The 21,568-nt window shown below is 44.6% G+C and overlaps 1 protein-coding gene across 1 annotated transcript; it reads right to left on the bottom strand.

Moving 5' to 3' along the window:
* Positions 1-597: 597 nt before the first annotated feature.
* On the bottom strand, positions 598-20,830 carry Vxn (vexin). The gene is made up of 6 exons (XM_042666945.1): positions 20,764-20,830; positions 16,691-16,746; positions 11,852-12,008; positions 7,393-7,454; positions 3,944-4,035; positions 598-793 (listed from the first exon to the last, which is right to left on the bottom strand). Exons 1-6 carry the CDS (start codon positions 20,828-20,830, stop codon positions 607-609), a joined length of 621 nt encoding a protein of 206 aa, XP_042522879.1. The 3' UTR covers positions 598-606.
* Positions 20,831-21,568: the final 738 nt, after the last annotated feature.

Raw genomic sequence — 21,568 nt, 5'->3', positions numbered from 1 at the left:
ACTTTGTGAAACATTAACGTTTACTTTTAAACTGGTTTACTATAGAAAAACTTCACATAAAACAACAGAGAATTCATGCAATCATGCCATGTGACTATCAAAATAGACCTTGATGCTTCTTGTCATGTAGATAGAACCTCTCAATAAGTAATACATACTGCTTGATCATTAAAAGAATCATACCTCATCAAGGCAAGTAAACACAAGATGGAAATAGAAAGAACCACTGTGTTTCACAAGTGAATCAGATGTCAATCTTTTACATGTATGCTTATAAGGAAGAGAGGAACTGCCTTCTCCCTTCCTTGGCAGTCTTTAAAATGGGCTGGGAAGAATTGATTTTGGTTTGATTTTGCCCAGAGATAGGGATGTATACTAAATGACCTCTCAAAGTGATTTTCAAAACAATGGCTTCAGCAGTGCTAAGTTTTCTTTTGCCTTCTAAGGACTTTCCTATTCCCTAAACCAGGACTGTGGCTATGGAGGAAGATGATGTGTTTGGAGCAACTACCAGTAGAGTGGGTGTGGCTCAGTCCCAGTCCTCAAGTTTTCTCCCCACATCCTGTGAACCTGGGTTAATGTGAGACACCCAGACAGGGTCAACCTTTAGTCAGCCTCAAAGGCGCTGTTAGTGGCTCCCACGTATTCGGACTTCTTCTTGTGCCTGGTCCACATTTTCCTGAGGATGCCCGGGACACCACAGGAAGCACTGCTGCCTGTCAGCGGCAGAGAGGCCTCTGCCCCCTGGGGAAGGGTTGGGTACTCTTCTGTGATCTTCTTGAAGTGTCTAGGTCTAAAGAGAAGCCAGGGGTGGGTGGGGACAGTGGTCAGGTCATTGAGCCACACTTAATTTTTGCCTTTAAAAAGAGTGACCTTCTTCCCTCTCCTTCCCTCTCCCCTCCCTTGGTTTTAGTTTCCAGCATGGGGGGAAGAGAGGAAAGAAAGGACAGAGAGAGAAGGGGGAGAGAGAAGAGAAAGAGAAAGGGAGAGATGAGAGAGAGAGGGAGAGAGAGAGAGAGAGAGAGATGAGTGACTGAGCTTAGAGAGAAAGGAGTCATTCAGAGCTCTGCAATTTAAATCAGTGGAAGGTTGGCCTCTGTCCAGATGTGGGGTCTACATGAACAGTTGTGTCAATAAGAGTCAATGACTCTTATTTAGAATGATTTGCGAACCAGAACATAATACAAGCTAAATGACTTTTAAAAAAAGTTTCTCCACTTAAGTCTCAGTACATTAAGTAATAACACATAACTTGCTTTTATAATTCTTTTGGTAACTTCTGATATTCCATCAAAATGCTCCATACTGTCCATCCTGGAGGCCTCCTGCTCAGCCTCCGGCAACTTTAGTAATGCAGCTCTTGATATTAGCTATGATGAGAATATGGTCAGTCTTCTTCAAGATTCCTGTTGAAACTTAGTCTCTGTTATGACATGTTAAGAGGTGAGACCAGGTAGGACCTTTAAGAGGTGATTAGGGCTTTGCCTTCATAAGTGAATTTATGTGATTAATTTGTTGTTGGTTTCTCTCAGGAGTAAGTCTGCTATAAAAGCCAGTCTGACTGTGTGTCTCTGATATTCCTATCTCTGGACAGGTAATGTCCTGCACCTCCCTGGGACTCTTGTCAGTCATCTCTGGTGTTAGTCCCCTCCCGGGACCACAGCTGTTAGAAAAATAAACCTCTTTTTAAAACATAACTTTCCCTGAGCTGGGGGCCAGTGGCTCATGTCTGTAATCTTAGTTACTCAGGTGATTGAGATCTGAGGATCCCAGTTAGAAGCCAGCCCAAGAAGGAGAGTTCTTGAGATTCATGTCTCCAATTAACCACTAAAAAACTGGAAGTAAGCTGGGTGCCGGTGGCTCACGCCTGTAATCCTAGCTACTCAGGAGGCTGAGATCTGAGGATCGCAGTTTAAAGCCAGCCCTGGCAGGAAACACCATGAGACTCCTATCTCCAATAAACCACCAGAAAACTGGAAGTGGCGCTGTAGCTCAAGTGGTAGAGCTCAAGTAGCCTTGAGGTGAAGAGCTGAGGGACAGTGCCCAGGCCCAGAGTTCAAGCCCAACGACCGACAAAAAAAAAAAAAAAGCTGGAAGTAAAGCTTTGGCTTAAATGGTAGAGTGCCAGCCCAAAAAGCTCAGGAACAGTGCCCAGGCCCTGAGTTCAAGCTCCAGGACTACCATGTGTGCACACCCATGTGCACACACATGCACACCATACACACACACACACACACACACACACACACACACACACACACACACAGAAGCCCTTACTCAGTCTATGCCATTGTGTTATGAAAACAGAAATGGATTAAGTTGATATTTTAGCTGAGGATATTTCACATAGACACTAAACATTTCCCAAGTACAGTTTTTCTAACTTCTGGATTGGAAGCTTTTTAAAAAAATGTTAACAATGGTTTGAAATAAGCTCTTCATACATGATTTTATTCCATTCTCACAATAACCATTCAGGATGAGTTCTATCTTTCTTCTGTTTCTTCTTGTTGTTGTTCTGTCTGTGTCTGCCTGTCTCTGTGTCTTTTTTTTCTTTCTCTCTCTCTCTCTGTGCCAGAACTGGGGCTTGAACTCAGGATCTGCGTGCTGCCCCTGAGCTTTTTTGTTCAGAGCTGGCTTATATTACTTGAGCCACAGCTACACTTCCAGTTTTTTAAGGGTTAATTTGAGATAAGAGTTTCATGAGCTTCCCTTCCAGTGTTGGCTTCCAACTATGATCATTAGATCTCAGCCTCTTGAGTAGTAGTGTGAGCCACTAGTGCCTTGGATTCTTTTAATTTTCTTTCTTTTCTTCTTTCTTTCCTTCTTTCCTTCCTTCCTTCCTTCCTTCCTTCCTTCCTTCCTTCCTTCCTTCCTTCCTTCCTTCCTTCCTTCCTCCCTTCCTCCCTTCCTCCCTTCCTTTCTTCTCCTTCTTTCTTTCTCTCTTTCTCTCTCCTTCCTTCTTTCCTTTTTGTGTGCTGGTGCTGAGTTTTGAACTCAGGGCCTTGAGCACTCATTCAGCTTTTCCACACATGACGGTACTCCACCACTTGAGCCACACCTCCAGTTCCTTTCTATTAATTTTGAAATAGGTGAGGAAGTAGAGTGCTAAGTAACTCCAATGGCCTGTGCCAGTGGCTGTGGCAGGATAGAAAGCAGGTCTGAGTCAAGAGCCTACATGCTTTGTCATCTCGATACCTTCACGGTGGGGGTGCGGTCATGGGGTCATTAAAGTCCGTGTTGAATTGCAGACTTTCACTGCAGAGAAGGCTGTGAGGGGTGCTGGGGAAATACCCAGGCCTGCTATTCTAGCGACTGGTCTGGACAAGCATTAATAGGAACACTTGGGTTAGAGTTTAGTTTGAAATCTCTCTGTATTTTAAACATTTCTTTTTTTGAGACTGGAATACGTGTTTATTTTCTATTAATAAAAGTGAATTATGACAAAGTGGATTCTGGCTTCCCCTCCCCCATTACTCCTCTGGGATTCAATTTTCCAACATTGCCAGGAGCTTTTATACATTTAGTGAGAGAATGTAAGGAAGTTAATTTTAAACAACAGGCATATAGGCTGTTCACTGATTTTCAAGATCACCCAAAGCTGACTATCTACACGGGAAGAGGTCCCTAAACAACATAAGGCATTTCTGACACCATCATGACACTGTGCATAGGAGAGGCTCAGGATAGGGCTCATGACTCCCATCTAATTAACCAAAACTCCTCTGGAACGACACTTCTTCATGAAGTAGAAAGTGTGAAAAACACTTCGGCTTACTCCTAGGGAGGTAGCTGATGAGGGCCCAGGATGATGGCCCTCCTTTACAAGGTAATTTACAGATGTCAGGGTTTTGGGTGAGCCTCTTGAGAGTCTAAACTTTGGGCCACCTGTAGCTCTTCTGTGGCACAGAAAGGATTCAGGGCTGGAAGACACAGTACTTACCCTCTCCCCAGAACAGCTCCATTCTCTGAGCTTGCGGCTGCCGCCTCTACCGCTGCTGGAGCTTTCACTGAGATCCGGGCCACAGGTGGGATCTGTGTGGAGGGAATGGGATGGGACTGAGGACATGTCCACTCTGATGCTGCCTGGAGCCACTTGAGAGAGGAAACACCCCTTACTTGGGCAACAGTCCTCATCCCGCTGTAGGCCTCAGACACCACAATGGGCCTTGTGAGATGGGCTCCATCTGACTCAGGGGTTTTGATGAGTCCTGAGCATCCCACTGGCCTTCAGACACTTGAGGGAGGGCCATTCAATTTGTATGAGAACCATCACCTCCCACCTCCATCAGTGGTGTCCAATTGTCAAGTCCTGAGGATTCTGGCTTTCCACATTTGTTTTCCTGAATTTCTCAAGGGGCAGTCACTTGGGACTTCCTTGGTTGTGACCAGACGAGCCATATTTTCCACACTCCTCCTGGATTCTAGAACTATCAGGAATTCCCCATAGCAGTGCAGACAAAAGTCAACTCTGTAGCCTGCTCTTCAAAGTTCTGCCATATTGAATTCTACTGTATCTATACAGCTTGGCCTTCTGGGATTTCTCTGTGTCAGTAGTCCTAGCAAGGTGTGGTTTTCCTTTCCTAATGCTCATCCATAGCTCTGTACCCTTTCTTTCCATCTCTGGATAGAGAACTCATTTTTGCCTGCCCTTCAAAATTGGTTTTTTTTTTAGAAAGTCTTCCCTGAGGCTGGTCCCTGAGGTTGATCTTTATGTCTACATGTCTCTGGAGTACTGAGTGTCTATGTGACACATTGTAGCATCTCACGCTTTTGTGTGTGTGTGTGTGTGTGTGTCTGCTTCATGTTTGTTTGGCTGGACAGTGAGTGGCAGAGTCTAGGACTTAACCTATTGGGATCTCTCCCTAGCCCTTCCACAGGAGGCTGCCAGCACTAAAGAAACATGTACTAAATGGGAAATTAACTGATGATCTCACTAGGGCTAAGTCCAGAGGTTGCTTGGTTAGCTGACACCTGCTATGTTTTGTTCTTCCATCCCGAAAGTTTCAAAGTTACCACATCCCTGAAATCTTCAGGAAATTCCAGGTCAAGGTCAGCATTATTCACCACGGCCTCTCCTGAGCGGCCAAAGGTTGTCGGCAGAGTTACTGTGCCACCTTGTGGCCTCTCCCAAGTGTTCCCTCTGCAGGGTGCCAGTGAGTTGGTGAATGACACCCAGGGATGGGCAATGGAAAGGCCTTCCATTCACTTCCTCCACTCCTTTTCCAAGTTCCTTCAGTCCCACTCACATCACATTTAATCAGATTGAATTGTCTGGGCTCTAGATTTCTGTCCTGCCTAAGAATAATGAGCTTTCAACGACCTGTGGGATATAACCCTACTGCTCTCCAAACTAGAGGATCATCTTCCTGTTTGTTTTTACCTCTCCATCTACATCGCCACGCTATACTAGCCCAGTTCCCTCTGGGCCTCTGCTGTAGCTGCCTCTCTGACTTGTCCATTATCTGAGCCCAGCCTAAGGGCTAGGGAATTTGACTTGCTTTCCTTTGTACCCATTACCCAGCCATCTTCAGATCCTCTGAGCTAGCTCCCCCCATCCCATCTCCTTTCTAGAATGCTGATGACCTAAATGAGGTCCAATTTATATTAAAGGGAGGAGGAATTGGCCTCAAATAACTGCCTAGTTCTCTCATTGTACTATCAGTACATCTTGTTTCGTTTTGTTTTTGAATGGTCTCATTATGCTGCCCTGGAGTATAACGAACCACCTGCCTCAGCTCCCTAGGTTACTGGGATTAGAACTGTGTGCTACCACACCTGACCCATCTGTACATCTTGACACCTCCAGCCACTGACAGCCCTGTTACAAGTGAGAGAGAATGCCAGAGTAAGGCCCATAAGTGGACAAAGGAGATGTGTCCCTCAATCCCCCTTCAATGAAGGATGAGCTGCCCAACCACAGGATCATGTGCCAATGGTGGGTAGCAGAAGGTTTTTAGTTTCTTCAACTATGCCTCAGCTGCAGAGGGTCACCTTGCCCAAGGTCATGCCCTCCCTGGGGCAGCCCACACTCCATGACTGAGTGAGGATGGAGCATTTATTTAAAAGCTCATCCACTTTATCCTAGCTCAAATTGGAGAGGCAACACTTACCCAAAAGGTGTTGGAGCTAAATCATGGCTCAGCTACTTCCTCCACCCAAGCCCGAGTCCCCACCGCTATTGAGCCCTAATCTACATCTTCCACTTCAAACTCCAGATCACAGAGTCTGCTCCCTGATAACTAGACCTGTATGTAGCAGATGTTCCCAGAGGCACCCCTGTCCTGAGAGACTGGTTGCTATACAGTGAACGTTGTTCCCTCTTGGATTCCTGTGTTGAAGCCCTGCTCTCGAATGGATGGTTGGAGAGGTGGTGGAGGGGTGGGTAATCTTTGGGAGGTAATTAGGTTTAGATGATGTCATGAGGGTAAATCACCTAGGATAGGATTAGTGCCTTATAAGAACAAAAGGATTTCAGAGCTTTGTCTCTCTGCCTGCCTGCCTGCCTGTCTGCCTGTCTGTCTGTCTCTCTGTCTGTTTGTCGCTGTCTCTGTCTCTGTCTCTCTTTCTTTCTCTCTCTATAGATGAATAAAGAACTTTTTTGTATGTAAGGGACTTGGACTGAAGAACTAGGCACTGTCCCTGATCTTTATGCTCAAGGCTTGAGCCACAGCTCCACTTTCAGTTTTTTTGGTGATTAATCTTTCCTGCCCAGGCTGGCTTCAAACTTTAATCCTCAGATCTCAGCCTCTTGAGTAGCTAGGAATACAGTTGTGAGCCAAGAACATTTACCAAGATGGTAGCCATCTATCTACCAGGCAGAGGGAAAGGGGAAGGAAGGAGAGACAGAGAGACAGAGACAGGTTCAGAGACAGAGAGAGACACATCGAGACAGAGACAGAGACAGACAGAGACAGAGAGAGAACTCTACCAATCACTGATTATCTTGGACTTCCCAGCTTCTAAAACTGTGAAAAAAATCTTGTTCTAGACCCTTGGTCCATGATCATTTATTAATGTATCCCAGCATAACGAAGACACTCTAGATTGTGGAATTTTGTTGTTGTTGTTGTTGAGAATCTACATCTCTTACTCTATCGCCATACCCAGATTAGTTAGGCATTCCCACCTGGCAGGACCAACAATAGAAACCAGTTCTTTCCCTTAAGTATGAGATGCCAGTTGAGTCATAGCTTCTCACAAGAAAGAGAGATGCAGTTAGGAATATGCCACAAGTGCACAAAGCAGAGTGAAAGGGCTTTCCACAGCAAAGGCCACGGTTTTGCTTTTCTAATAATCCTCAGGCAAAGGCAAAGAATGCTTAGTTTCTCTTTATGGTGCTGGGGACACAGACATGGTGGGATGTTTAAAGCCCAGGTTTATTTTACTTACCAATGATTTTCCGTATGCTCGATTCCCACACAGGTTTGATGCTTTGAGTTCAGAACTCCCCCCTGAAAAGTTGAATGAAGCAGATATTACACAGTGGTACTCACAGTTCTGCCTCCCTCTGGTTCTGCATCAATTATCTTTTTAGTAAATCAATCACAGAAGAGAATTTCTCAAGGCATTGGTGCCAAACAACAAAGTCAGGCATAGGATCAGGCAATGGTAATTGCTGAAAGGGGCTACTGGCACCCCTATCAACCTCCCAGGGTGGTGGTGGTGGTGCTGAAACTAAGGCCTACTTGGGAGAGTCAATAAAATCAATTTAAAGAGAACAGACTTGTGGAAGCAGTGAGCACCAATTCTCCATGCCTTCAGCTCCTCTTCCTTTCCTACAGCTTTAGGTCACAACAAGTTAAATAGGTTAGAGGAGTTACATTTTTGTTGCCAGGATCAATTACATAACACAGTGCTCTTGGTCACCCTCTAAATGAGAAACAGAATCTGCCATGGGAAGTTCAGCCCATAAATTGGAAGGCTTATGGGATCAGAATCCTGAGACTGGCTACATGAGAGGCATGGACAGAGACTCTCTCTTTTCTAATCACCACCACCCCTCTGTGTTTTTATTCTAGTACTGGGGCTTCAACTCATGCTCCCTCTGAGCCCTTTTGTTCATGGCTGGTGCTCTACCAATTGAGCTACACAGTTCTGACTTTTTGCTACTTGGAGATAAGAACCTCTTGGATTTGTCTGTCAGTCTCCTAGTAGCTAGGATTACAGTATGAGCCATCAGAGTCAGTTCTAAAGCCTTTCCTGGGACACTTGATCAGGAATAGTCTAGTCTCAATTGCACTTCAGCATGTGGAAACATTTCAACATTAATAAAATGAAAAATTACACAACTGTTAAATAAAATTTTGTAGGAGGCCATGTATTTGGACTGGGCACCTGCTCTGGGGCCAAGAGATGAAGGCAATAGAGACTGTAGTTCTAATAACTGAACTTTACTGGTTTCACAAAGTCCTTATAGCCACTTAACTGACTGGATCATATCGACAATTAAGTTGTTTTCTATGCTTCCCTTCTGCTTTACTGTGAGTTGGTTTGATCCTGTTGTTGGTTGTAATTCAAAGAATCTGTTCTGGTTTGAGGCACTGTCTAATTCAAGTCATTTTTAACATTTTATTTTGCTTGCTGAAATTAACTCTGCAAAATTGAATTGTCCTAAGAGGTTTTTTTTCCTAGTAAGACTACCAAAATCAAACTATCACCAATGATGTTCTTGAATAAGTAGTGGTAGCAGCTTATCTATATTTCACTCTGTGTGGGTCAGGCATTGTGCAGAGATCTCAGTGGTAGAACAGCGGGTGCTGTAAATATGAACAGTGGTCTCAGCTAGGAAAGGACCTCTCAGCTTGTTTGCATGAGTTGGTTCTGAGGTCCCTGAGGTCATCTCAGTGAAGTCTCACAGGCAACGGATTTCTGCCAAGCACCTGAGGCTTATGGTGATAGGATCTAGGTGTTAGGGATGGGGGGAACCTAAGGTTCTCTAGATTCCTTCGAGAAACTCCTCTCTCATGAGAAGCTGTATCATCCTATTTCTATGGCTCAGTAGGAAAACAAAAAGCAAGACCAGAGACATACAGCTTTCTGAAAGGAGGAAGTAAGACAGGAAGTAAAAAGGAGGGGCTGGTGCCTAGACTTTTCTTTGGAGAGCACCAGGGTCTGTTTTTGGCTCAGAAATGTTCCCTCCTACCCACTCTGGAATCTATCAGATTGGAGGCACTGAAGAATTGAATCAATGCCCAGCTCAATCTCTTTCTTTTTTTTTTTTTTTAACCTGACTAGCATATTCTAACATGAGCTGATTGTCAGGCATTGGGCAGATTCTCTCTATTTTATAACTTTCTGCTCTTGTTTTTCAGACTAAAAGATGAACTTGGGTTGTCTAAGTTGCCACAGACTATTTAGAAACACATGAAAGTAACCAGACTTGATGATGGTACCTGTCTGTAATCTCAGCACTCAGGAGGCTGAAGCAAGAGGGTCATGAAGTTTGAAGACAGTCTGGCTACATAAAAGATTCTTTAGAGAGTGGTATGCAAGTGACCTCAAAAAATGAAACCGTTGGGCTGGGAGCGTGGCTTCTCTGGTAGAGTGCTTGCTTTAGCAAGCATGAGGCCCTGAGTTCAAACTCGAGTACTACCAATAATACATACATATACAAAACAAACCAATACAAAAACTAAACAGTTGGGTAGTCCTTCTCCCCTGGGGGAAGAGACACTGGTGGGGGACTCAGGAAGACCTGAGATTTTGTCTTGGGATCTGTAGCTGACAGGTAGAGTGACTTTGTATATAGGGCAAACAGTTTCTGCAGCACAGTGTTCTCCTCTGTAAATTGGTAGAGGTTCTTTATCTCCACCTTTCATGAGAACCATCGAAGGGAGAGGTGCCTCCTAAAACAAAGACTGATGTGTTCTAACCCTGGAATTTCAATAAAATTGACATTTCCAACCAATTTCCAGCTGCTGCTCCTGAGATGGCATTTTGAGAACCATTGTACTGGTATGTCTAAATGTTTGCTACTTAATCCATTATTCCTGAGAAGGATCAGCACCTGAGAATTTCTTAGATACATAAAACCTTGGGGCTCACCTAGTCCTCCTAAGTAAAAATCTGCATGAAAATGAAGACTCCCAGGTCATTCCTTTGCATGCTGAAATTTGAGAAGCTTGACTATAAGTTTACTTCGTGATTTTGTAGCAAAGAGAAATCTTCTGCCTCTTTTTCCATACCCACATGCACCCACCCCCTCACCTATACATAGACACAGAAAAATCTATCTTCTTTTAATCTGCAAGGCAGATTGTGGTTTCCCAATGCTTTCACTCTGTATATGTCCATGTATATTCGATCACTTAACTAGAGAATCTAGCTTGATTTATGTGTTCTTATACATTGGCTCAAAAGAGCAGACAGGGAAATTAAGAACAACAAAAAAAGGTAGTATAAAAACAAGAAGCACCCTGCATCTTGTATATACATGTATCTAATTTGGGGAGGGAAAGAGGAATAACAAAATGCTGAAACAAGGACACAGGATGACTCATTGCAACAAGGATACTCACAAGACACTATGCTGGAAATGAACTTTACAACTTGGGTCGTGGGGAGAAGAGTAGGGGAGGGCAAGGATAGTAGGAGAAAAACAAAGGAGGGGGTAACAATGTTCAACAAGAAACGAACCCATTGCCTTACTCTTGTAACTGTAACCCCTCTGTACAGCATCTTTACAATAAAATAAAATTCTTTTAAAAAAGCAAAGAAGTGGGGAAATGGGCAAGAAGAATGGGAAAAGACCAGGGAAGGAACATACTCAATGGAGTCCTCCATACTATACAAAATTGTTAATGCCCAAAAGCTTTGAGAAGGAGCCCTGGACTTTCTGTCATGAATTTTTGGAGTTAAAGCATGAATCAGTTTAGATTTGGGCATAACAAAAAATCCTAAACTATCAATAAAAGCCACAATATTATTCTAGATTTCAATGGTGGTATCTTATTTCACTTTTTAATGTGGAAGTTATTTTTAAAAATAGCATCCAAGCCAGGCACTGGTGGCTCATGCCTATAATCCTAGCTACACAGGAGGCTGAAATCTGAGGATTAAGGCTTGAAGCCAGCCCAGGCAGGAAAGTCCCTGAGATTCTTATGTCCACTAAGCTTCAGCAAAAAAAAAAAAAAAAGAAGAAGAGGAGGAAAAAAAAAAAAGTAAAGAAAAAATAAAAGGTCAGAAGTAGAGCTGTGGCTTAAGTAGTAGAGTGATAGAGTGCTAGCCTTGAGCACAAAAGCTCAAAAACAGTGTACAGGCCCAGAGTTCAAGCCCCAGGGTAAATAAATAAATAGTATCCAAGACAAAATTCCAATATTTCTATTTTTCAGAACAGATTTCAAAAATTAAATGTTTTTATTTATTATTATATCATCCAAAATTAAATGAGAAGCCTTCCTTCCTTCCTTCCTTCCTTCCTTCCTTCTTTCCTTCCTTCTTTCCTTCCTTCCTTCCTTCTTCCTCTTTGTCTCACTGTCTGTCTCTGTCTCTCTCTGTCTCTGTCTGTCTGTCTGTCTGTCTGTCTCTCTCTCAAATATATAACATGAGCTTCCTTCCCCTTTATGAGTCGTGGTTTTCTCCCTCCCAGAGCACAGTGATTTACATCTTCTGAATGCTGCACCTGCTAGCTGTGGAGCCAGATGGCTCGCGCCTGCCACTTCTCTGGGTGGAAGGTGCTGGGTGTTGTAGTTGATGCCCTGGAGCAGGTGCTTTTGTAGTGCATACTCCGTTTATTTGGGGAAAACGCAGGTGCTCACTCACCTGTGTGACTGAGACCACAGGTTGGACTCTGGGCAGATCTCGGCACCCAAAGAGGTTTAGGGGGCTCTGAGGTGAAGGACTCACTTACCAGGCCTGGTAGGCGTTTTGGTAGGATGGGCGCCCGGTGGCCTGGCTGTCTGGAGCCGGCCGAACCTGTGGCTGTCTCCGGCATCCCCCCTGCGGTCACCGCGGTAAGGCAGCAGCTCCAGGGCCCGAGGCGTGTACAGGTCGGACTCGATCACCACCTGTCCGGCGGAGGGCGGACAGCGAGGTTAAACCTCCGCTCAGCACTCAAGCCCTACAGCCCCAGGACCGGAGGTTTGTGTTGGACCTTGTGTTGGTAAAGGAATTTGTGTGGACTTACTTAGTCCAGGGAAAGCAAGCAAGGGGACAGAAATGGTCTTTTCAGCTGACTTCAAACTGCCAAATAACGGCGCGATGGTGCGACAAAATGAAGGTCCTAGCGTCCCTCCACAGCAATCCATCACAGGACCCAAACCCATGTGCCCAAATAGAGCACATCAGCTGCTCCCTGGCCAGACATGTGTTGGTAACAGGACAGGCTATTAGAAGTGGGGATGGTTCTGGAAATCGGGGTTTTGTGGTATTTGTAGAGAGGGGGACAGCACACTTGTAACTGCAGAGGACTAGGTTTTGGGTGCTTCGGTGAAGGGAAGACATCAGGAAGGAAGTGTTGGGCCCAGATTAAAAAACAAACAAACAAACGGAAATCCCCACCAGCCAAATGAGGCAGGGAATGCTCCCCAACACTCTCATTCCCTTGCACCTGGGCCTATCAGGGAACATACAGCTGGTACAGCGATGTTTCGCCGAATGCGGCTGCTACATGGAAATCCCAGTAAACCAGGACTGATTGCTCACTGAGATTTCTTTTTTAAAAATCAACTGCAGCAAAACTATTTCAGGAAGATCCACAAAGGGAAGGCCCCCCTCTTGGGATAGGGTCCACCACAATGAACCTTAAAAATTGTAATAAAAATACAATTAATCAATTAATCCTTTGCATTTACGGGCTCTGTAGCCACAGGTACAACCTATTGCAGATAGGAAGTGCTTGAGAAAATCCACATCCAGACTTGGTTTATTTCCCTTATTCCCATTCTCTGAACAATGCAGCATAACAAAAGTACTCGGCATTTCATTATTTTAGGCAATGTAAATCATCTAGAGATTATTTAAGGTATATGAATGGGCTGGGGTGTAGCTCAGTGGCAAAGTGCTTGCCTAGCAGGTGCAATGCTCAGGGTTTGATCCTTAGTACCATTAAAAAATAAATAAGGGCTAGGAAGGTGGCTCAGTGGTAGAGTGCTTGCCTTGCAAGCCAGAGGCCCCGGGTTCGATTCCTCAACACCACATAAGCAAAAAGCAAAAAGCCGGAAGTGGCGCTGTGGCTCAAGTGGTAGAGCGCTAGCCTTGAGCTGAAGAGCTGAGGGACAGCGCCCAGGCCCATAGTTCAGGCCTCACGACCAGACCCAAAAAAAATAAAAATAAAAATAAACAAGGTGTATGAAGCTGGGCACCCGTGGCTCACACCTGTAATCTTAGCTAGTCAGAAGACTGAGATCTGAAGAGTGTGGTTTGAAGACAGTCTAGGCAGGAAAGATTCTTATTTCCAATTGTAAGATTCTTATCTACAATTAATCACTAAAAAGCCTGGAGTGGAGCTGTGGCTCAAGTGGTAGAGTACTAGCCTTGAGCAAAAAAGCTCAGGAATAGCACCCATGCCCAGTTCAAGCTATACACGCACGCACACACACATACACACACACACGCACAAGTAAATAAGTGGATGTGTAAATTTTACACAAATAGTACACTATTGTACGTCAGAGATCTGAACGTGTGGACCTGTGTATGTCCTAGAACCAGTCCCCCGAGGGTACTGTGGTATGACTATACTTAGGGAAATAATTTAAATGTAAAAACTGGAGACAAAGAAGGTTGCCATTTTTTCTTAATATGGAGAGTCATGAAGGGAAATCTTAGCAGTCTGGACTCTAATCCTGCATATTTTTCCATATCCAGGACAGTAGGGTCATTCATTCTGAGTGCCCTCACCCTGAGGAGCTCCCAACACTGCAGCTTCTCTGAGTGTGCACTGCCCAGGGCTGGCTCCCTCCTCCCGCAGCTGTTCTGCAAGGACAAGGCTTGCTCTCTGCCAGATCCTGGGCCCACTCTGCCTCTGTGAGGGAGGCGATGGCCCCAGCTCTGCAGCCCAGATTTCTGCAGATCCTCTGCACTTGCCCACGTAACACAATTGTGTTGCTTTTGGGTGGTGCTGAGGCAAAACCGAATTTAAAGAATTATGATAGGGTGCAATTTCAACTGAGGGGAGAAAAACCTGAATCTTTAATAAGCATTGTTGGTGATAAACAGGCCATCAGGGAAATGAATCTCTGCTCATTTCTGGAAATGAATACCTGTCAGATCAAAGCTTCAAGTTAAACAAACCAAAAGCACAAATATAACACATTACCTGTGTTACATGGAATGGGGATTATCTCTATGTTCATAAAATTCTTACAAACCTATGAAGTTTAAAAGAAACAGAAAATTGGGCACTTAAAAATATAAATAGAGGAGCTGGGAAGGTGGCTCAGTGGTAGAGTGCTTGCCTTGCATGCATGAGGCCCTGGGTTCGATTCCTCAGCACCACATAAGCAGAAAAAGCTGGAAGTGGTGCTGTGGCTCAAGTGGTAGAGTTCTAACCTTCAGCTGAAGAGCTGAGGGACAGCGCCCAGGCCCAGCGTTCAGGTCCATGACAACCACCACCATATAAATCTATCTATCTATCTATCTATCTATCTATCTATCTATCTATCTATCTATCTATCTATCTATCTATCTATCTATCTGGAGAGGGAGAGAGAATGCACAGGGTTCTGATGGCTCACACCTATAATCCTAGCTATCCAGGAGGCGGAGATATGAGGATCATGGTTTGAAATCAGCCTGGGCAGGAAAGTCCATGAGACTTTTATCTCCAATCAATTACTCACAAAAAGCCAGAAGTGGTGCTGTCATTCAAGTGGTAGAACACTAGCCTTGAGCACAAAGAGGCTCAGAGACAGTGCCCAGGCCTGGAGTTCAAGCCCCAGGACTGGCAAAAAACAAAAACAAACAAAAAACAAAAAACCACAATAATAATAATAAATAGTGAATAGGCTTTTAAATTTTGAGATATTTAGAAAACCTAGATGGCATTCCATAAAAATTTCCTATCTTATCTCCAATTAACTACCAAAATGCCCAAAGTGGAGCTGTGGCTCAAGTGGCAGAGCACTAGCCTTAAGAGAAAAAGCTCAGAGACAGCACTCAGGTTCATGCTCCAGGACCAGCATACACACACACACACACACACACACACACACACACACACACACACACACACACACACACACACACACACCACACACACACAAATTGTGACTAATAGACTCCAGAATAATCAAAGGAAACAATTTCAGTCTCCCCTTTAAAATAAAGTGCAAAGATATATTGATAGATTTTTTTTACACAAATATCTACTTATAAAACATAGCAGTATTAGGCTCTAAAGATGCTGCATGTATCAAAGTACCAAAATGCTAAAGAAATAAAAGCCAATTTTGGTGAGGTTGAGGTAAATGGTGGCTGGAATTCTCCCCCCACCCCCCACTTTTTTGCCCATAGTACTGGGATTTGAACTCAGGGCCTGATGGCTGCTCAGCTAGCTTGGCTGGGACTCTACTACTTGAGCCATGCCTCCAGCCCAACATTTTCATTTTGCTGTTTAATTAAAGATAGAGTCTCACAGACTTTTCTTACCAGGCTAGCTCTGAACCTTGATTCCCCAGGTTCTCTGCCTCCTGAATAGCTAAGATTATAGGTGTGAGCCACTATTGCCTGGTGAGTTTTCTTTTCTTTGTGCTGGTCCTGGGGCTTGAGCTCAGGGCCTGGACACTGTCTCTGAGATTTTTTGCTCACTCTACTGCTTGAACCACAGCTTCACTTCTGGCTTTATTGTTACTGTTATTAATTAGAGAGAAGTCTGACAGACTTTCTTGCCTGGGCTGGCTTCGAACCCACAATCTTCAGATCTTAGCCTCCTGAGTTGCTAGAATTATAGACGTTAGCCACTAGTGGCTGACAGATTTTTTTTAAAAATTAACTCTATATTTGCCACATCTAGCCAGTGTCACTCAGTTAGGAATGCAAGTATTTGGGGAATGGGTAGATGGATGAATAAAACTTTTCTTTTTTCTTTTTGCCAGTTGTAGGGCTTGAACTCTGGGCCTGGGCACTATCCCTCAGCTCTTCAGCTCAAGGTGAGCATTCTACCACTTGAGCCACAGCACCACTTCCATTGGTTAATTCCAATGAGAATCTCATGGATTTTCCTGCCCTGGCTGGCTTTGAACTGTGATCCTCAGATCTCAGACTCCTAAGTAGCTAGGATTACAGGCATGAGCCACCAATGCCCAGCAAAACTTTTCTTTTAATCTGTGGATTCTGCTTCAAGAACTATGTACAAAGGAATTAATAAAAAAATTACCTTTCTACCAATAAGTTCACTACTGTGCTATCTATAGTAGTGAGAAGATGATCCTTAGCAATACCATCAATAGGATAAAACCTAAGTCAGGGGTACCACAGACCATTTAAACAAGAAAAAGCATGCAAGCAATGAGAGTTTTACTCTGTGCCTGGGGAAAACAGCAGAGGAGGGGAATTTGCTTCAGGCTCTACGGTGTTTAGTTGACATATGTCAGTTATTTTAGCTAAGTGGAGGACTGAGAGTACAGCCACAGCCACAAGGTACATAGACTGTCTCCTTGTCTCTGGAAATGAGGAGACAGAATGAAAAAGTTGGTGTTGGTTTTGTAATAAAATTAGTCAAAGAAAACCCAGATTTACGTTTCCTTACATTCTTGGTTAGGAGGTGTTGAGAGCTTTTGACTCTTCTCCTGGCTGGACTGGACACTGTAAAGAGAGAAAAAGAAGAAGGTTCAGAGACTGCCCATGAGGCTCAGATAGCTACACTAAAAACACCAAGAGTTTCACCTGGAAGGAGGTAGGGACATGATGGGGGAGGGGGAAAGGGGGAAAAGAAGATGTTATTTGACTCAACGATATCAAACTTCATAGCAGTATTATTCACAATGGGTTAAAGTCAGAAACAACACAACATTCATCAACTTGTGAATGGATGCACAATTATGGTATATCTATATAATGGAATATTACTCTGCCTTGAAAAGGATTATGAAATCCTGATACATGCTATACATGGAAGAATCTTGAAAATGTAGTAGGTGATATAAATGAAACACAAGAGGATAAACATTATATTATTATTCCACTTACCTGAAGCACATAGAGTAGTCTAATTCATAGGGAGAGAAAGTAGACTGGTAATTACTAGTGGCTAGGGGATGGGGGCAGATTATAGTTTACTGGGTAGAGTTTTAGTTTAGTATAACAAAAAATTCTGGAGATAGATGATTTTACAACAGTGCATATGTACATAATACCACTGTGCTGTGCACTTTAAAATGGTTAGGCTGGCGAATTCTGCTGTGTATATTTTACCACAATTTAAACAACAACAACAACTAAACAGCTTAAAAATTAGCCAAGATAGGCATGAGTGGTACAGGCCTGAAATCCCAGTTATTTGGGAGATGGAAGTATGAAAATTGTGATCAGAGGCCATTTGTATGGGGCAAAAGTGAGACCCTATCTGAAAAATAAGTGAAAGCAAATAGAGTTGCGGGTATTGTTCACGTGGTAGAGCACCTGTCCAGCAAGCACAAGGCTCTGAGTTCAAAACCCAGTACTGCCAAAATGAACAGCAACAAAACAACAACAAAAGATTGACTATTAACAAAAGACCCTATAGCACTTTGTGGGGAAAAGTTGTCAATTTTATTGCACAATGAGGTATGTATTTTCCACAATCCATATTTTCCACATTCCAGGCATGTATTTTCCTCACTGCTGCGAAGATGATCTGCTAGAATGGGAACTCCTACACATGCCTGTCCTGATAGAACCCAAATGTCTTCTTATCTCCTATCAGATGACAGGCGAGTGTTGTAAAGCCCTTGCCTCTGTGAAGTCTGGAGGACTGGACACTGGCTAACAGCGAGGGCTCCTGACTCAGTCTGCTTGGGTGAAGATCTGAACCTGACCCCTTGCCTGTTGTGTGAGGAGCAGATGACTCACATTCCCTCTGTGTCTGGCAGGGAAGACAATGGCACTAACCCCAGAGGCCTGTGTCACAGACTAAGTGAACCAACCTTGGTAAAGCCCTTGCTCAGATGTGGCAAGAGCAAGTTCCTAGAACTGGAGGTGGTGACTAGGTTTTCCTGTGACAGGATGGGGGAAGGAGGAAGGAGTAGGTGCCCACCTGGGTCTTGGGACTTGGACTCACTCCCTTCCCTCTGCCTCCACTGTTCCCTGACTCTACTTCCCTCCCTCCCCTGTGGCTCCCTCCCCTCCCTCCCCAGAACTGTTTGCTTTCAGCTGCCATACTCTTCGCCCCAATCAAATCTACTCTGGTGCACCCCAGGAAATCACGTCTGGTACACCTTCTTAGTAAAACCACAGCTTTCATCTTTTGCATTTACTGAGAACTATATGTACAAAAATCTTTTCCTTCAAGTTACAGACTTGGTCTAAGTAACTAGACATTTGCTGTTGCCAAATTCTGAAGTGTTCAAGAGGGTTCTGTTTAGCCCGATGCGGGTGGCTCATGCCTGTTAACCTAACTTAGCTACTCAGGAGGCTGAGATCTGAGGATCGCCATTCAAAGCCAACCCCGGGCAGGAAAGGCCATGAGCCTCTTACTACCAATTAACTACCAGAAAATTGGAAGTGGTGCTATGGCTCAAGTGGTAGAGCCTAGACCTGAAGAGCTGAGAGACAATGCCCAGGCGAAGAGTTCAAGCCCCATGACCAACCAAAAAAAAAAAAAAAAAAAAGAGGGTTTTGTTTTATTTTTATTGATATGTCCCTAAGCTCCTTTTGCTCAAGGCTAGCACTCAACCACTTGAGCCACAGCACCACTTTGGGCTTTTTCTGTGATTCACTGAAGAGTCTCACGGACTTTCTTGCCTGGGCTGGCTTCATACCACAATCCTCAGATCTCAGCCTTCTTACTAGCTAGGATTACAGACGTGAGCAACCAGTGCCCAGCTAGGGTTCTGTTTTAAGATGTAGATATTAGACTGTGTGTAGTGGAGAGAAGGATGTGGTGAACTATTTAGATTCAAGAAAGCTCTCGAGCGTCTCTGTGTGATGGCTTACTGTCTCAGCTCTTGCATTGTTACTGAAATTTGGAGACACAGGTCTTCTTCATCGACTCCAGTAAATTGATGGGAACTAAAGGAAGAGGCCATGCAGTTAATGGTTGGACAAAAACTATACTTTTTTTCTTTTCTTTCTTTTTTGCTATGTTGCTCAGGCTGGCTTTGAGTGACTGACATTACAGGCATGCATCCCCTACCCAGCTTACGACCACACCCTCTAATCACTAGGCTGCTCTGCCCATACTGCTGAGATTGTTCTTAGGAAGGTTTCACTGTGGCATACTGATGATCATGGCTCCCTTGTAGCCTATGCTTAGCCCTAGGCTAATAATAATAACTAAATAATAACAAACAATAACTAATAACGATAATCTAATTGTTATCAATAATAACTATTATACATAATAACTAATTACTATTATTATTGAGATGCAATAATAGTGAACAAATAACTAAAACCACAGTGCATGATCTGGCTCGTCACACAGGAGGAGTCCGTGGTACATATTTACCTATCCCTTGCTTACTGGGTTTCTTATTCTTAATTTTTCCCTCTTAGAGTCAAGGCCACCATGTGCACCTTACATGGACCTCCACACACACCACAAACATATTTATCTGAGCATGGAAGTGCTTGGCTCAGAGGCTTTGACTTTCAGAAGCTCTAGAGAGAATTTTAACTCCTACACGTGGGCAGACTCCCAACACTCCCCCCCTACCCCCCCTCTCCCTCCTCCTTGACAGTAGATGTCTACAGCTTAATTTCTGTGCCGCTGGCTGTCTCTCTGTGGCTAGGCCCAGTCTCGCCCTCCCCCCTCCTCCACCCCCTACCCCCCAGCACTGGCCCTGTCAGTGGCTGACACAGAGGGAAGAAAGCAATTGTTTGAATGTCGAGTCACAACACCAGCAAACAGCCCATTTCATTCAAGTCTGACAATGAGACCAGGGGTTAAGCCTGAGCCAGGGCTCCCCTAGCAAGACAGGAGCTGCAGGACTGAACTGGGAACAAGAGAAAGGGTCAGATTTGGAAGGACTAGGGGACTGCCTAGCAACTGGACACTGCACCAATGCAGCCTCACGCAAAGCCCTCTCTATGGGGACTCCTGGACTTATAAAGTCAGGTGTTGGATTGCATTTTTGGGCTGTACTAGGTCCAGATGACCCTTGGGGGGGGGGGGAAGAGGAGGGTCTGGAGTGAGGTCAGCCTGGGGTCAGGGCACTATTGAACAGCTTCACTGGACATCAGGCCAGTGCTAGGATCAGATCTCCAGGCATCTCACGGCATAGCTGGAGGTCATACTTAAGAGCCAGCTGCTTCTCCTCTCCCATCCCATTTGCTCCCGGGAGAAGCAGAAAAGAATCTCTGTGGCTGCCCTGGGAATCTCTGATTCCTTCACCAGGATCCTGTTGTCACTTTCCCTTAGCCTGTGGAGGGGGGGGCCGGGGATTGAATTCGCTGAGTCTGGGAGCACGTAAATATCCTGCTTTTCCCTGTGGCCGTGATTGCTCTTCATTCTTGTGCCTCCTTGGCAGGGGGTTAAAATATACAAATGAAAGACCATCAACACAGAGAAAGCCATCAGACATGCGGGGCCTGAGGGGTCACCGTCGTGCCACAGCACGTGATGTCTGCACTCTCCCCCAAAAGGTGCCAAGCTAGGCGGCCGTCAAGGACAATCGTACTCACCTTTGGAAGGAATGACAGTGGTGAAAACTTCTATATTTTCATCGCTGCAGCTGTAGATCTGATGCATCCTTCCAGCCCCTCTGCCTGGCGTGCCTGAGCAGCGGCGCTCTGTGTCTGGACCACTAGTGGAGGCTTCCTAGCCCAGTCTGACTCTCGGAGCATTTGTTGTGCAGGTCCACAAAAGACAGGCTGGGGCTGTGAGCTCATCTCGTTCCAATCTTCGCTGCAACATTTTCTAATCCCATCTGTCCTCCTTTTTCTTTCTTTCTTTCTTTTTTTTTTATGAATCCTATTACTGCAAACCTTCCATTGAGCGTGAAGCCTCGTCTCCCCCTTACACCACCCCCTCCCCGCTAGGATGTACTTGACATTTTTATTTTGCCCTGTCTGCCGCAGTGAATTTGGAAGTCTTCTGTGAAGTGATGGAGAAAAGTCGCCCACTTCATTCACGCCAAGCTTGGCTGGAGAATTTCACCAAAAAGGAAGCATGAAATCTTGATACCTATAATTCTGCAATGCAAAGGGGCTTTCTGACCTCCCTCCCCCACCCCTCCCTCCCTGCCGCCCACCCAATGCATACCAGAAGAACAGGGTATGCAGTGGTCTTGGGTGAACTTGGCTTCCTCCAAAGTTTCTATTTTAAATCAGAGAACTATTTCTACAGAGCTGGCACATGACAAAGCTGACCTTTCCAGAGTCAAGTGCCTATAGCTCCCTACAGGTGTCTAGGGGTGGGAGCAGAGTGCACTCATGGAGCCCAGTCTCTTAAGACCATAGTTTCATTATCCTATAGATCCAAATGCAC

Source organism: Dipodomys spectabilis, unplaced genomic scaffold, assembly GCF_019054845.1.
Source record: "Dipodomys spectabilis isolate Male_0828 unplaced genomic scaffold, ASM1905484v1 ptg000015l, whole genome shotgun sequence".
NCBI classification, from domain to species: domain Eukaryota; kingdom Metazoa; phylum Chordata; class Mammalia; order Rodentia; family Heteromyidae; genus Dipodomys; species Dipodomys spectabilis.
Note: the sequence above shows the minus strand (reverse complement) of the source record. Positions and strands in the feature narration are given on the sequence as shown.

Excerpts from the sequence above, each read along its gene's own strand:
- Vxn (XM_042666945.1), bottom strand. The coding sequence starts at position 20,830 with ATGCATCAGATCTACAGCTGCAGCGATGAAAATATAGAAGTTTTCACC. Across the intron at positions 4,036-7,392 it reads GAGCATACGGAAAATCATTG|ATCCCACCTGTGGCCCGGAT; the intron begins GTAAGTAAAATA and ends CCCTCCACACAG. Across the intron at positions 794-3,943 it reads GGAGCTGTTCTGGGGAGAGG|ACCTAGACACTTCAAGAAGA; the intron begins GTAAGTACTGTG and ends GCTTCTCTTTAG.